Raw genomic sequence first — 14,485 nt, forward strand, 5'->3', positions numbered from 1 at the left:
GGAGAGAGTTCCATTGGATGACTCCTTGAGGGGGGCAGGGACCTGCCAAGGTCAGCCAGCCCAAGCCCCCTGCCCTCAGCAGGAGCAGCTGCAGGTAGAGCAGGTGGCTCTGAGCCCCCAGCACCCTGAGCTGGAGTGGCTCCAGGCAGGGGAAACCTGACCCTCCCGGGGCAGTTTGGGCCAGGGGCTCAGCAGCCTCAGGGTCAAACATTCTGGGGGCATGAGGAGGTCAGCCAAGGGGCTTGGAGGCAGCAAGGACTCCCCACTTAAACCTCCTGGGGCTCCTCTTTCAGGGACCTTGCCCCTGGGACAGATTCCACCCTGAGAGCACAGGGGAGCAGCTGCTTTGCAGTGCTCCTCTTGCAAACCCCCAGGAGAGGAAGGCCCAGCAGGGCCTTTCAGGAGCAGGCTCCTCTCTGCCAACACAGAGCAGCTGCCCAGCTCTGCCTCCCAGAGCCCCAGAGCAGCTCTCCTACTGCTCTGCAATGCAAAACCTCTCCTGGAGATGCAGCCCTGCTGCCAGGGGATGGAATCTCCCTCAGCAGAGCAGAAAGCCCAGAGGCAGCAGCTCAGCACTGGCAACTTTTTCAAGCAAGCCTTCCCTTGCCCAGCTCTGACAAGTGCAGCTGGGGCAGGCAGGCATTTTGGGAACACGAGGCCTGGGCTGGCACTGGCCAAGGGAACCAGGCCCAGTTGCTGGGCAAGTCCAAAGCTGATCCCTGGCATCGCTGTCCCTTGGCTTGGGGCAGGAAGGAAAGCAACAAAGCAGCAGGGTTGGTGCTTTCAGCAGCCTCCAGGAATGGGAGCTGGGCTGCTGCACCTCCAGGGGCTCTGGAGGGGAGGCAAACCATCAGGTCCCCTGGAGGAAGCCTGCAGCAAGCTCCCACCCTTGAGACACAGCCTGAGCAGCACCCTGCAGAGATGGAGAGGAAGCACAAGGAAGCCTGAAGCTGGCTGCAAGCACTCCCTGCCCTGGGCTAGCACTGCAAAGCCACCACCTCTGGCAGGGCAGAGCTGGTGCCAGGGATGGCTGCTGCCACCAACAGCCTGACCACACTGCAGGGAGACAGCACCAGCACAGAGCTCATCCAGCAGGCTGCTGGGGCTCAGCTTTCCAGGGAGAGCCTTCTCCTGCTGAGCAGAGCAAGCCCTGAGCAATGCCAGCCAGGGGAAGCACAGCCTCAGAGCTGCCAGGGGACAATGCCCAGGCAGGGAGAAGCAGCTGCTGGCCAGAGATGGTCCTTGGGAGGGCACCCTGCACTCAGGGGCAGGAGATGCAGGGGCTGGGAGTGCTCTGGAACTCAGCTCCTACCACCTCAGGAGCCCCAGGCTGCCTCCAGGCAATGAGGACTCCTCTTGGAGGGAAAAGGGCTGGAGGGGCTTAGGGGCCACTGAAGCTGCTGAGTTCTGGAGCTCCTCAGCCTTCAGAGACTCCTCCCAGCAGGGCAAGCCCACGGCAGGAAACCTGAGCCCTTCCCTGCCCTGAGCCCTTCCCCTGGGATCTGTGATCCAGAGGCAGTGTCCTGAGCCCTGGCCCTGGGCAGGAGAGCAGCTGGGAGCCCCAGGGACAGCAGGCATGTGTCCTGTGGGCCACTGAGCCTTCCTAGCAGCTCGAGCAGGAGCCAGGGGGCTGCAGCCTGGGGCAGAGAGCAGCAGGAAGAAGCTGTACCTGAGATGTCACAGTAGAGCCTTGCTTCATAGACTCTGGCTGCCTGGGGCCTAAAGGTCACCTGGATCTCAGCTGAGCAGTGTGGCCACACCTCTCCCTCCTAGAAGAGAGGATGGCAGCAAACCATTGATCTCCAAACCCTCCAGCCCAGGTCTGCAGCCACAGCCCTGCAGCCTTTCTTCAGAGCCCCAGGGGAGAGCGAGGAGCAAACCCCACAGGTGCTGGGGTGGGGGAGGAGAGACAGACACAGGCAGAGCTCTGCCAGGGAACCTGCTCCAGAGGGGAGGGAGGCCTGGGAAACCAAGAGACTGAAAGGCTGGACAAGGCAGAAGGGGAGAGAGCCATGGAGCAGCCCACTTCTAGCCAGTCCCAGAGCACAGTGTGGAACAGCCACAGAGCCAGTGAGGAAAGGTTTCCACTCACAGGGCTTGAGGCCAGGCTACGCCTGGTGTCCCTCCATCGTTCCCTGGAGCACCAGGACCCTGCACTGGGGGCAGCCAGACTCCTGCCCCTCACCTGCCTGCCCCTCACCAGCTCAGGAGCAGGTTCAGCTGGGTGTGGAGAGGCAGTGCAGCTGGCACCAAGCGGGAGCCCTGGCACACACTCCCAGAGCAGCTCTAACACACCGCAGGATGCTCCCAGTGCTGCCCAGCTCCCTCGCTCCTTGCAGCAGAGCTCAGCTGCCAGCAGGCTCTCGGCCTCTGCCGGCAGCCTGCAGCTCCCAAAGGCTTTCGGCAGCGAGCTGCGCCCCCTCCAGCCCCGAGCTCTTCTCTCGGGGCACGGCGAGCCGGGGGCAGGCTCTGCCAAGGGACCTCCCCCAGGCGGGAGGCGGAATGGGGGCTCTGGGCTCTGCCTTACCAGCGGCTCGATGGTGAAGATCTGGGAGCGCAGCGGGGCCTCTCCTTGCGCCTTCGCCCTCTGCTGCTGGAAGAGGTGGGAGAGCCGGGAACGGCGTCCTTGGAGAGCAGGCTGCTTCCTGGGCTCCTCGGGGGGATGTGGCTTGAAGTGCCCCTGCAGCCTGCAGCCCAGAGCCCAGCAGGCAAGGGCATCAGCAGCAGCCCTGCAGAGGCTCTGGCAGAAGCGCTCGGGGAGGCACAGCAAGGGGCTGCCCCCGAGCCCCCGGCTCCCAGCCCCAGCCCACCGCCCCTGCCTCTTCCCTGGCCACTTGCACTCCGTGCCTGCAAGCTCTGAAGGGCTCTGTGAAAGGCAGCAGCCCCCTGAGAGCCTTCCTGGCTCACTGCCACAGCTGATGGAGGCTCCAGCAGCAGCCTCGAGTGGCTTTTCCTCCCCTGGAGCTGCCCAGGGCTGCTCCTTGCACAGCCTGAGCTTGCACAGCAGCCACACACTGGGCAAGGGAAAGCAGAGAGCAGGGGGACCCCGGGGCTGGCCCAGCCCCGCTGAACCTGACTTGCTCAGAAGCCCCTGCAGGGCACTCCAGCTGAAGGCACTTTCCTCACCAGCTGTGGCTGCAGACTAACTCGAGATCCCTCCATGCCCCCGGGGCTGGAAGGACACCCAAGGCTTCCCCAGCTGCCCCAGGCTTTGAAGTGTGGCTTCCAGCTCAGCCCCTGGGCTCCAGGTGTTCCTCTGCTGCCTGATGTGGCAATTTCCAAGCTTCACCACAGGCAGCCTTTGCAGACCCTGCCCCATCTCCCACCACCACAAAGACCCAGGTGCTGGAACCCAAGGGGACTTCTGAGTCCTGCCTTGCTCCACCCTCCCTGCAGAGCCCTGCACCTCCCAACTCTGCTCAGCCTCTAAGGAAGGGTGGAAACAGCTCCTGGTGCTGGGAACTGGGACAGCAGGAGGCAGTTCATGGCCTGCAGCAGGATGGCCTCAACCTTCTGGGGCCCTGAAGCACTCTGCCCTGCACAGGGCTGGGAAAGGAGCCTGCCAGCTTGAGCCAGCTGCAGCAGGAGAAGCTGCAGTGAGGAGCAGCAGAGTTGTGCTGCCTGCAGCTGTGCTCAGTGCTGCTCCTCAGTGCAGCCCAGCACTGAGCCTTGCCTCAGCCTCGTGGCCCCTCTGGAGCCCAGAGATCTCTGGACCTCAGGGCTTTGTGGCCCCCACAAAGGCAGTTAGCTCTGTGGGGAGATCCAGGCCCTGCAGTTCCTCCCCAAGACACCATCCTCAGCTGGAGTGTGGATGCAGCTGGGGAGGGAAGTGCTGAGCTCCAGCACCCCAAAGCCCAGGGATCCAGGCCTCGGTGCTGTGGGGGCTTTCCTGGCCTCAACCACTGCAAAGCACCGAGAGCCCTGGAGGCCACACTTGAGTGTCAGCCTTGGACAGGGCTCTTCCTGCAGTGCAGCTTTCCAACCAACCTCTGCTGCTGCTCCTCCTCCTCCTGACTAGCAGCAGCCTTCCACTGGAAGCGAGCGCTGACATCGCTGCCGTTGTGGATGAGCAGGGTGCTGCGGGTGCTCAGCGACAGGTAGGTCTTCTCCATGGTCAAGGAGCTCCTGTCCAGCCTGATGTTCACATCCACAGCTGTGCCACTGAGGCTGCTGTGAATGTCTTCTCCTGGAAGAAGGCAGAGGGGAGTCTCTGCTCATCTCACTTGCAAGCTACAGGAGCATTTGGATCCTTTCTAGGAGCTCCAGACAGCTGCAGTGCTCCCTGCAGGGCTGCGGCACCACAGCAGCACCCAGAGAGCACATCAGGCTGCCCAGGAGCCCAGGGCAGCAACAGGGACAAAGCAAAGCTCTGCTGCAGGCAGAGGAAACACACCCCGAGGGCACCTGTGAGCAAGGCTCTGCCTCAGCATCAGCTCTGCTGAGCCAAGGCTGTGGGCAGCATTTGGAGGTCACACCTTGGCTCCCACTTACTCCTCAAGGGACTGCTGAGGCTGACACTTCTCCTGGGGCCTGAGCTGGGCTTCTCCTACCCCAGGATACATCTGACACCTCTCCAAGGAGGCACTGAGCACTTCCTGCCCAAGCCCAAGAGCCTTTTAGTCCTGAAGCTGTGAGGTGTGGGATGGAGATGGGGAGAGGACAGTGCAGCAGAAGGGTCTGAGGCCAGCCCAGGGAGAAGCAGAGCAGGGGACAGAGGAGTGCCAGAGGCCCTGGGCACCACAGAGTCTGGCAGAGCCCTGCCCTCCTCCCATCACCCCTCAGGCACAGCACTGGCTGGGGACCAAAGCTCAGCCTCTGCAGGGGGAGCCAGGGACACAGAGTGCAGGCAGGCAGTGGCCAGCACTGACCTGAGTCACAGTGCAGGGTCAGGACCCCGCGGTGCTCCCCGGTCCGCAGCGGCAGGAACTCCACAGTCACCTGCACGGCGTCCCCGGCCCCCAGAGCTCCCAGGCAGGGCTCAGCAGAGAATGGGCTGCAAGAGAGAGACAGCAGGACTGCTGCAGGGAGCCTGCAAGAGATCTTTCAGCTCAAGGCCAACCATGCTGCCATTGCTAGGTCACCCCCAAACCATGGCCCTCAGCACCGCACCAAACCCCCAGGGGTGGGGACTCCACCACTGCCCTGGGCAGCCTGGACCAGGCCTTGACAGCCCCCAAGGGGAAGAAATGGTTCCTCATGTCCCAGCCCAAACCTTCCCTGACACAACTGAGGTCATTTCCTCGTGGTCCATCACTTGTTCCTTGGCAGCAGAGACCAAGCCCTGCCTGGCTCCAGCCTCCTGTCAGGGAGTTGAAGCATCACAGAGGATCTGCCCTCAGCCTCCTCCAGGCTAAATCAACCCCAGATCCCTTAGTTGCTCCTCACAAGACTTTTGCTCTAGACCCTTCACCAGCTCTGTTGTCCTTCCTGGACCCACCCCAGCACCTCAATGTCCTCCCTGTGGTGAGGGGGCCAAAAGTCATTGCAGTACTCAGGCTGTGAATCCAGCACCCAGTGCAGGGTACACTTCCCTGCTCCTGTTGGCCACACCATGGCTGACCCAGGCCAGGATGCTGTTGGCCTGCTCAGCCACCTGGGCACAGGCTGGCTCAGCTTCAGCCTCTGTTGCCCAGCACCCCAGGTCCTTGCTGGGCATCTTTCCAGCCACTCTTCCCCCAGACTGGAGTGTGGCAGGGGCTTGCTGTGACCCAGGTCCTGGACCTGCCACTTGGCCTTGATGAACCTCATGCCATTGGCTTGGCCTTTGATCCAGCCTGGCCAGGTGCCTCTGTAGGTTAACAAGCAGCTCAGCACTGCTGCCCAGCTTGGGCCTGTCTGCCAACTGACTGAGGCAGCCTCAATGTCCTCACCCAGGGCACTGACAGAATGTTCAGGAGAACTGGCCCCAGCACTGAGCCTTGGGGAACACCACTGGGGACCAGACACCAAGTGGAGTTAGCTCCATTCACTGCAGACAGCAGAAGGAAACCCAACCCCCCGGGATCAGAAAGAGAGCTCCTGGCTCAGTGCTGAGGAGATTCAGCCCTCAGAAGGGCCCAGAGTAGAAAGTGACATCAGGTGCCCCCCACACTGCATCCAGCTCCCTGCAGTGAGGCTGCAGAGCCCAGCTGCTGGCAATGCCACCAGAGCAGGGCTGCTGGAGGGCACAGGGGTGGAAGAGCTGCTGGCACTCAGAGCTTCCCCCTGGCTTCCTGCCACCCAGCAACCTCCCCTCGAGAGCTGCAAATGGCAAGGCACCTCCTGGGCCAGGAGATCCCAGCCTAGGAAGCAGCCAGGGCCTGGCCTGAAGAGCAGAGCAGGATGCTGAGCTCCTCACCTCTGAGTGCTGAGGCTGTAGCGAGCCTCCCGCTGGCCCAGGTTGCGCAGCAGCAGAGTCCTCTGGGTGCTGTGCCTGACCGGGCAGAGGGAGAAGCTCAGCTGCTGGGGGAAGTCCAGCAGGGCCTGGGCACCCACAGCCCGGATGGGCACAGGGAACTGCTCCCTCTGGGTGACACACAGCAGCTGGTGGCAGTAGTCCTGCGGGGAAAGGAAGAGCCTCAGCAGGCTGCAGGCAGTGCCGGCCCCAGGGCAGAAGGGAAGCTGCTGGGCTCTGGCTGGCTGCCAGCTGCAGCAGCTTAAAGAACTCTTCCAACCCAACCCAACCAATTCCATGCTTCTGGAAGCACCCCATGCTCTGTGCTGAGCCTTGTGAGGGAACCCCCCAGCCCCATTTTGCAGGGGAACACAGGCATGGCTTGGAGCAGCTACAGAAACAAGGAGCTCTGTGTGCCCAGCACCCACAGCATGGCTGGGAGGGTGCTGCAGCACTGGGCCAAGCTGCCCAGAGAGCTTCACAGAGCCACAGAGCAGTGGGGCTTGGAAGGTTCCTCTGGAGATCATCCAGTCCACCCCCCTGCTAATGAGGCTGTGCCTCTGTTGTGGGGTCTCCTCCTCTGGAGAGCTTCCTGACCCTCCTGGACATTGCCACCCTGGGCAAGCTGCTGTGGCTGTCCCTGCTCCAGCAGGGGGGTTGGGCTGGGTGAGCTCCAGAGCTGCCTCCCAGCCCCCACCATTCCATGACTCTGATAAGCAGCAGGCAGGAAAAATGATGGCTCCAGAGCTCAGCTTCTGTTGCCTGCCTGCTGTGGCCAGCAGGACACACAGAAGGTGAAAGCAGTCTGCCCAGGTGCTGCTCCACACTCTGCTCAGGCCCACTTTGGGTCCTCCAAACCACAGTTCCCTCTTGAACAGACTTTTGCCTTCAGCCATGGAGTAAAGCCATGAGGAGGCAGCAGTGGGCATACCCTAGAAACCAGCCCCTTGAGAGGCTGCCCCCAGGCCTCACCCTGAAGCCCAGGAAGGTCACAGGAGGAGTCCCAGCAAGGAGAAACAGCCCTGCAGCCCCCAAGCGCCTCCTGCCCAGGAGAGCAGCATCTCCAGCATGGGAAAGGCTTCCTCCCAGTCTGAGACCCAGGGCAACCCTCCTGAAAGCAGGACAGCTCCTCAAAGCCCAGCCCAGATGCCCTGCTCTGCAGCCAGCCCTGCAGCTGCCCCTTCCACTGAAGGCAGCAACCTCTTGAGACCTGCAGCCTCACCTTGTGCTCCTCGGGGGTGAAAAGGATGCGGTAGGTAGAGGCCATGCCAGGTGCTACCTTCTGGCTCACACCCTTGGGGCCAAGCAACTTGAAGTAAGGAGAGGGCTCCATGGTGACCTTCACCCACTGAGGAACCTGCAGGGGAGACACAACTGGCATTTTGCCACCTGTGGCACTGTGGGAAGAAGCCTGGCCATGGCCAGCTGCATCCTTCCTTCCTCTCCTCCCTCCTGCCTCTTCCCACCAGCTTGCTCTGGGCACCTGCCTCACTCCAGCAAATGTTTCCCCAGCTGAAGTTCAGGGAGTCTCAAAGGTTCCCCTCCCACAGGAACAGAACTGCTGGCATTTGGCAGCATTCCCCTGCTCCACTTCTTTGGGGAACCTCAGCAGCACCACCAATTCTTTCCCAGCACAGGTGGAGCCCTTCTGGAGGACATGGCTCTGGAGGTGCTGTGGTGTTCCAAAGGGAAAGCAGAGCTCCAGAGAAGCCCCAGCAGGGCTGAATGAAGCTTAGCAGGACCCCAGGTGGCAGCTAAAGGCCTCCCCTTGCTGCTGCTCCAGCAGTCTGTTCCACTGCTCTTCCCAAACACCTCTGTGGAGCTTGGGTGCCGCTCCCTAGGCCTTGTCCCAGCATCAGGTGGAGAAGACAAGCCCTGAGCTCTGCCAGTGAACTGCAGGAGCAGCTAAGCAGGCTGTGAGAGGTGGAGATGCCCTCCCCAAAGCCAAGACCAAGCAAGGAGCCACCAGGCTGTGGTGCACACCTGAGCTGGAGCATGAGAAGGAAGAGCAGCTGGAGAGCCCCCCACACTCTCAGCAAGCCAGGGCTTTCAGTGGCAAGGAGGCTGTCTAGGAAAGCTCCTCTGGGTTAGGTGCCAGCAGCAGCTGGCAGTGTCAGACAGCATGCCCAGAGTGGGCAGGTTCCTGCCACCCCCCAGCACTTACCCTGCCCTTGTTGCGCAGAACCAGCGTCTCTTCGTAGGCCTGGTGGGGGAGGCAGTTCTGAAAGACCACCTCTGATGGGAGAGGCTCAAAGCAGCTCTGCTCCAGGGCAGCTGGCAGCTGGGGGTGCACAGAGAGCAGGCAGAGGTTCAGCTGCTGGCAGCAGGACTCCTCAGCCAGAAGCCTGCCCTGCTCTCCAGCCAAGCCCAGCCTCGTGGCGAGTGCCTCTGCCCAGCTCAGCCTGGGCAAGCAGAAGCTCTCCCACCTGGCTGCTGGGTGGCTCAAGAGGATCTGGGCTGTGCTGAGCAGGCTCAGGCTAAGCAGCTCTTGTGGTGTCTCTGCAGGTTCCCTCTCCAAAACACAGGGCAAAGGCCTGTGCTGCTGTGGTCACACAGCACCAGAGCACTCCCTGGCAGTGCTGGCAGCACTCCTGGGGCAGCTGAGGGCCAGCAATGGACAGGAGGCTCCAGGGGAAACACTCTGGGGCTGATCTTTGCTCTGAGGCAGAGAGGCCGAGGCCCACACAGCCCCAAACAGCTTTTCCAGTCTCAAGCCTGGAAGCTGCTAAGGAGAGAACAGCACCAGAGGAGGTCAGGCAGGGCAAGGAGAGCTGAGTGTGGCAAGGTTCAGCTCCTTTCTCTGCAGCACTGGGCAGCTGGAGGAGGACTGGACTTGGCAGCTCCTACTGCCAGGAGCTTTCAGGGGCTCTTTGATCCTGCTCTGGTGCTGCTGCTTTTGTTCAACTCCACTGCAGCAGCAGCCTGGCAATGCACACAAGCAGCAAATGCTGGCAGAGCAGAGGCCCTGCTGGGAGAGAATTCCTCCCTGCTTTGCCTCCCCTCTCCCAGCTGTGCTGCTCCCACCCCACAGACCCAGGCAGCTCTCCTGCTTCTCCACACAAGCCGTGGCCAGGCCGAAGCCAGCAGCTGCAGCGTGCTGCCAGGTCCCTGTGTGCCCAGCTGAGGGCTTCCCGACCTCCTGGGCTGGCCAGGGCAACCCTCAAGCAGCATGGCACAGGTCTGCTGCTGGCAGTTCCTGCTCAGCAGCCTCCCTCCCCGCTCTGCCCTCGGGGCTGTGTGCTCTGGCCAGCAGCTCTGGCAGCAAAGCAGCTTGAGGCACCCCTGCAGCAAACACCGAGCCAGGCAAGGCACAGCCACGGGCTGAGGCCCCTCTGCAGCTGGCAGGAGCCTGCAGCCTGCAAACCCAGCCCCCTGGGAGGGCCCCAACCTGCTGCTCCACCCCAAAGCACCGCTGCAGCTGAGTGTGCTCAGTCCTCAGCACCTCCTGCAGGCCTTCAGCCCTCCCAGGCCAGGGCTGCCCCCAGGGAAGGAGTCCCAGCCCCAGGCGTTTGGCAGCGACCACCCCAAGCAGCAGCTGCCTGTGCCAGCAGGAGGATGGCAAATGGCAAGCTCCTGCCCTTGGCTCCTGCCCCAGCCTTCCCCCTGCATGGGGCTTGAGTGCCAGGGGCTCAGCTCCAGGAAGCCCCACCAGCTGCAGCAGAGCTTCTCCAGCACAGCTCAGGACTTGAGCATCTCACCAGGGAGCAATGCCTGAGCCTTCTCCTGGCAGGAGGAGCTCAGCACTGCCAGCAGCTGCACAGCACAACAGGACCTGGCCAGCCAGCCCTAGAGAGAAGCTGGAGGCAGGCCTGCCACGAGCAGGCTCCTCTCCAAGTGCCTCATCCAACAGCAAGGAAAAGGGCAGGAAAAGTTTACCTCTGGACAGGAGGCCTCACTGGAGTCTGCAGGCTGGGGAATCAGGGGCAGGGTCCTGGCCTCAGGCTTGCCCCTCCTGGCAACAGGGGGCAGCTTCCCCTCTTGGCTGCTGCCCCTCTGGGTGGAGACTGGGGGCAGCTTCCCCTCCTGGCTGCTGCCCCTCTGGATGGAGATTGGGGGCAGCTTCCCCTCCTGGCTGCTGCCCCTCTGGGTGGAGACTGGGGGCAGCCACATCTTCTGAATGTTGCCCAGCCTGTGCTTGAGCTGGGGCAGCCTCCTCTCCTCAGCCTTGCCTCCCCTCTGGATGATCCGGGGCAGGCTCCCCTCCTGAGTGCCACCCAGGCTCTCCATGACCTCAGGCATCTCCTGCAGGAAGGAGGAGGGAGTCAGCTGAAACACACACCACCAGCACAAGCCACAGCAAGCCCTCTGCTCCTCTTGTCCAGGTGTCCCTGAGGAGTAATTTGTGGTCAGAGCTACCAGGCCAGTCCTGAAGCCTCCTGAGGGACCTGCTGCAGTGTTTCACATCCGAGCATTCATGAGGCAGAGCAGAAGAGACCAGCTCCAGCCAAGGGGCTCTGTCCCATGAGCTTCTGCCTGATTTGCTGGGGCATGCCTGGGCAGTGCTGCTCTCTGGGCATTTGTTCCCTCTGTAGTGCTGCTGGACAGAGCCAGGGAGCTCTGAAGAGAGCAGGGCAAGGGTGCTCAGAACTGCCCCAGCTCTGCCCTTGCCCCAGGCTCCCCAGCCTGCCCTGTGGAGATGGCACTGCTGGGGGAGGCAGAGGAGGGCAGAAAAGCAGCCCTGTGGCAGGACTGAGGTGCAGAGGAATGCCTCCAAGCCTGAGTTCTCCTTCATTCTCTGTGTCCTGGCCTCACAGAGCCCTCCACAGAGACATCTCCTTGAGAGACCTTCAGCACCAGGGCAGCTGCGGTCGGGTGAGCTCCAGTCAGCAAAGGGCACATGTATGGAGAGGAAGGAAGACTTGCCCTGACTGCACTGTTTGCAGGGCTGGATCTGTGCTCCATGGAGGCTATCCCAGCATGGTGGGGGTTGGAAGGGACCTCTGGGGATCAGCCAGTCCAACCCTCTTGCAAACACAGGGCCACCCGGAGCAGCTTGCCCAGGATCACATCTAGGTGGGTTTGGAATGTCTGGAACCTCTCTGGGCAGCCTGCCCCGGGGCTCCTTCTTGACACAGCAGCTACTTACAGTTGCAGGCTGCTTTGCCTCCCTGGCTGGCTTCAGGTGCCCAGGTGCTGCCACTGTGCCCTGGAGCCCCTCAGGCATTTTGGAGGGCCTCCTGGAGCGATGGTTCCGCTCAGCAGCCATGGCTCAGCTCACCTGCAAGGAGCAGCAACAGAGCTTTGCAAAGCCAGAACCCCACTCACAGCAAACCCAAAGGCTCCACAGTGTCTCCAGGCTGGGGCATCCTTCCCAAGGGGACAGCACCTGGGCTGCCCTGCTGCTGTTTCTGACTGGGGGAGCACAGAGCTCCATGCCCTGGGCAAGAGCCAGAGCTGCTCACCAGAGTTTCTCAGGGCTGCTCTGCTTGGCTTCAGGGACAGAAATGATCCAGCAAAGATGACTCCTTCCAGACACACAATGACCACAGTGCCCAGGAGCATTGCTCCATGGAGAATGAGGGCCCTGCTCTTCACTCCCTGACACCCAAACTCAAGGCTCCCTACAGGCACTCCAGAGGCTGCAGCAGCAGAAGTAAAAGCAGGAAAGCACTCAAGGAAGAAGCTCAGCAAGAAAGGCTGCAGGGCTGAAAGCAGGGCCACTGAAGGCTTCATCCCAACAGCAGCAGAGGCTCTCCAGCCTCCTTAGCCTACAAGTAGCATGGCTGAACAGGTCCAGCTGAGTGAACCAGGTGCAGGTTAACTTCTTCCACTCAGCAGCATGGCCTCCACCTCTCTTCATCAACACAAAGCCTGTCAACAGTGACCTCCACTCTGCTGAGGGGCACCGGTGACCCACACCCAAGCTGGCACCAGAGGCACTGCCAGCAGCCCTAGGAAACATCCTCTCACCCTTTCTGAACCCTCTGCAGATTCTGCAGCAGCCCTTCCCAGTGTCCAGCACAGGCTGTGGATGGTCACATCCTGACCAGCTGCCTCCCTGGAGCCTCCCTGTGAGGTCTGAAACGCTCAGGAAACCTCAGCCCAAACCAAAGTGCTTTCATCTCAATCCCCCAAACCTTCTTGGGCAAACACCTGTGTGTGTGCCTGCCCCTCTGCCACACCGGGGCCCAGCCTCTGGAGGAACAGAAGCACTCAGCTCAGAGACATCCAGCTGCAGAAGGGGAAGGGACCAAAAGCAGGAGCAGGAATGCAGCCTCCAGCCTGAGCGCGGCCGGCTGCAGCCTCACGCCGGCTCCCCAGCACACACACACCCTGCTGGCTGCCAGGAGAGAGAGCATGCCACAGCACTGCATTGCTGCTGCACTGCTGCAGCACTGGCTGGGACCCCCTGCTGCTGCTGAGCAGGCTTGGACTTCACTGAGTTGTTTCCCATCCCTCGGTGCAGAGGCAAGGCTGGACAACCTGTCCTGAGTTACCTGCAGCCTCCTGAAGCCGTCCAGCCTCTGGATTTCCCTGAGGCCCCTGCTGGAACTGCTGCCTCTCAGGAAATCACCTGGGGCTGCAAGGAGAGGAGAGTTGGGCTGGGGCAGCTTTGCAGCCTCAGCTACCCAGGCACCTGCTGCACTCTGCATCCTCAGCCTGCACAGCGTTTGCTGGGCAGAGGAGAAATCCTCTGGTCCCTCCCTTGCAGGTAGGGCAGCACAGGCCAAGGCCTCCCAGAGCCCAGGGCCGAGAGGAGGAGGAGGAGGAGGAGCAGGCTGGCAGCAGTGAGACAGCAGCCTCTGTCCCCTCCAGGCTTCAGCCCAGCCTGGCTGCAGACACGGCAGCATCCCATGGTTGCCAGGAAGCCCCAGAGGGAGGCTGTGTTTCAGGGAGCAGTTTGCTGCCTGTCCGGCTGCGGGGGCACAGAAAAGAGAAGGGACCCCAGCCCCCGGGGGTCCCCAGCATGGCAAGTGCTGCAGCTCCAGGGGGCTCTCCCCCGGCACAAGAACCTGCGGTGGCTGCAGGGGCAGCCTCCTCCCTCCCACCCTGCCCCAAACAGCAGCTTCGTGCCGGCAATGGCCTCAGCACTGCTGTGTGGGACAGCGGCGCTCAGGCTTCCACCCTCCCTGCCCGGCCCTGCTGCCAGCCCTCCCTCCTGAGGCAGCCAAAGCCCCCCCGGGGTTGGGCTGGGGAGGGGACACAGCCATCGTCACCTGGGCCCGGGGCCGGCCCCACTGTCCCACGGGATCCACCAGTGACCACCGGGATCCACCAGAGTCCACCAAAATCCACCTGCGACCACCAAACTCCCCCAGCATCCACCCGCAGCCAGCCGCTCTCCCCTCCGCTCTCCGGCCGGGCTGTGCCTGGTTGCCACAGCAGCAGAGCCTGAGGCCACCCAGCGGCACCCTGGCAACCGCGGCACGAAGAGAGCAGTGCCCAGCGCTGGGACCCGACGGCAGAGCCCGGGCACAGGGCTGCCCACAGCCCGCAGGGGAGCTGCCTGTGGAGCCCTGCTCCAGCTCACCCAGGGCAGGCCCAGAAAGCCTCTGGGGCCCCAGGGCTGCCCAGCTGCTCCTGCAGGGAGCCCCCAGGCAGCTCCTGCTGCCCCAGGAGACACAAACCGGCTGCCTGCCCCTCTGGCCAGGCTGCCTTGGCTGAGCCCAGGCTGCCAGTGGCCTCCTGTGCTGCCAGTGCCCCTTGCTGCCTCACCTCCAGTTGCTCACCCACCGGCACCCCGAGGCTGCAGGCTGCTCCCAGGTCTCCCAGGGAGGCTGTGGATGCCTCTTCCCTGGGGGTGTCCGAGGCCAGGTCGGATGAGGCTTCCAGCAGCTGAGTCTAGTTGAGAGCTGTTCCTGCCCAGGGTGGGAAGGTTGATCTCTGAGGCCCCTTCCAGCCTGAGCCATTCTGTGATGTTTCAAACACAACTCACCCTACAAAGCAGTCTTGCTTTGCAGTCAACTCAGACAGGGAAGAGCACTGCAGGATGCATGCCCCAGAGTGCCTCCAAGAGCCTCTGCTCAGGCAAAATTGCCCCTGGCAGCTAAAGATCTTCTTTGTTTCATCAGCAACCTGACTCTGTCAAACTGCTCCAAGTAACTACAGCCCCTGCAGGTCCCCCACACCCCCGGGGGGGTCAGGGTCACTGAGAGATGTCTGTGTTCCATC

General features: G+C 62.3%; 1 protein-coding gene across 1 annotated transcript in view; it reads right to left on the minus strand.

The window, feature by feature from the left end:
- Positions 1-11,579, minus strand: part of LOC104301144 (hydrocephalus-inducing protein homolog) — a 58,381-nt gene extending 46,802 nt beyond the window's left edge. The window contains exons 1-9 of the mRNA XM_054175538.1: positions 11,460-11,579; positions 10,250-10,615; positions 8,538-8,636; positions 7,596-7,730; positions 6,338-6,537; positions 4,869-4,993; positions 3,988-4,186; positions 2,528-2,687; positions 1,670-1,769 (exon numbers count right to left, since the gene is read on the minus strand). Of these exons, the coding sequence (XP_054031513.1) occupies positions 1,670-1,769; positions 2,528-2,687; positions 3,988-4,186; positions 4,869-4,993; positions 6,338-6,537; positions 7,596-7,730; positions 8,538-8,636; positions 10,250-10,615; positions 11,460-11,579 (1,504 nt within the window). The remainder of the gene's footprint in view (positions 1-1,669; positions 1,770-2,527; positions 2,688-3,987; positions 4,187-4,868; positions 4,994-6,337; positions 6,538-7,595; positions 7,731-8,537; positions 8,637-10,249; positions 10,616-11,459) is intronic.
- Positions 11,580-14,485: the final 2,906 nt, after the last annotated feature.

The sequence above is a fragment of the Dryobates pubescens genome, chromosome 32 (assembly GCF_014839835.1).
Source record: "Dryobates pubescens isolate bDryPub1 chromosome 32, bDryPub1.pri, whole genome shotgun sequence".
Classification (NCBI taxonomy): domain Eukaryota; kingdom Metazoa; phylum Chordata; class Aves; order Piciformes; family Picidae; genus Dryobates; species Dryobates pubescens.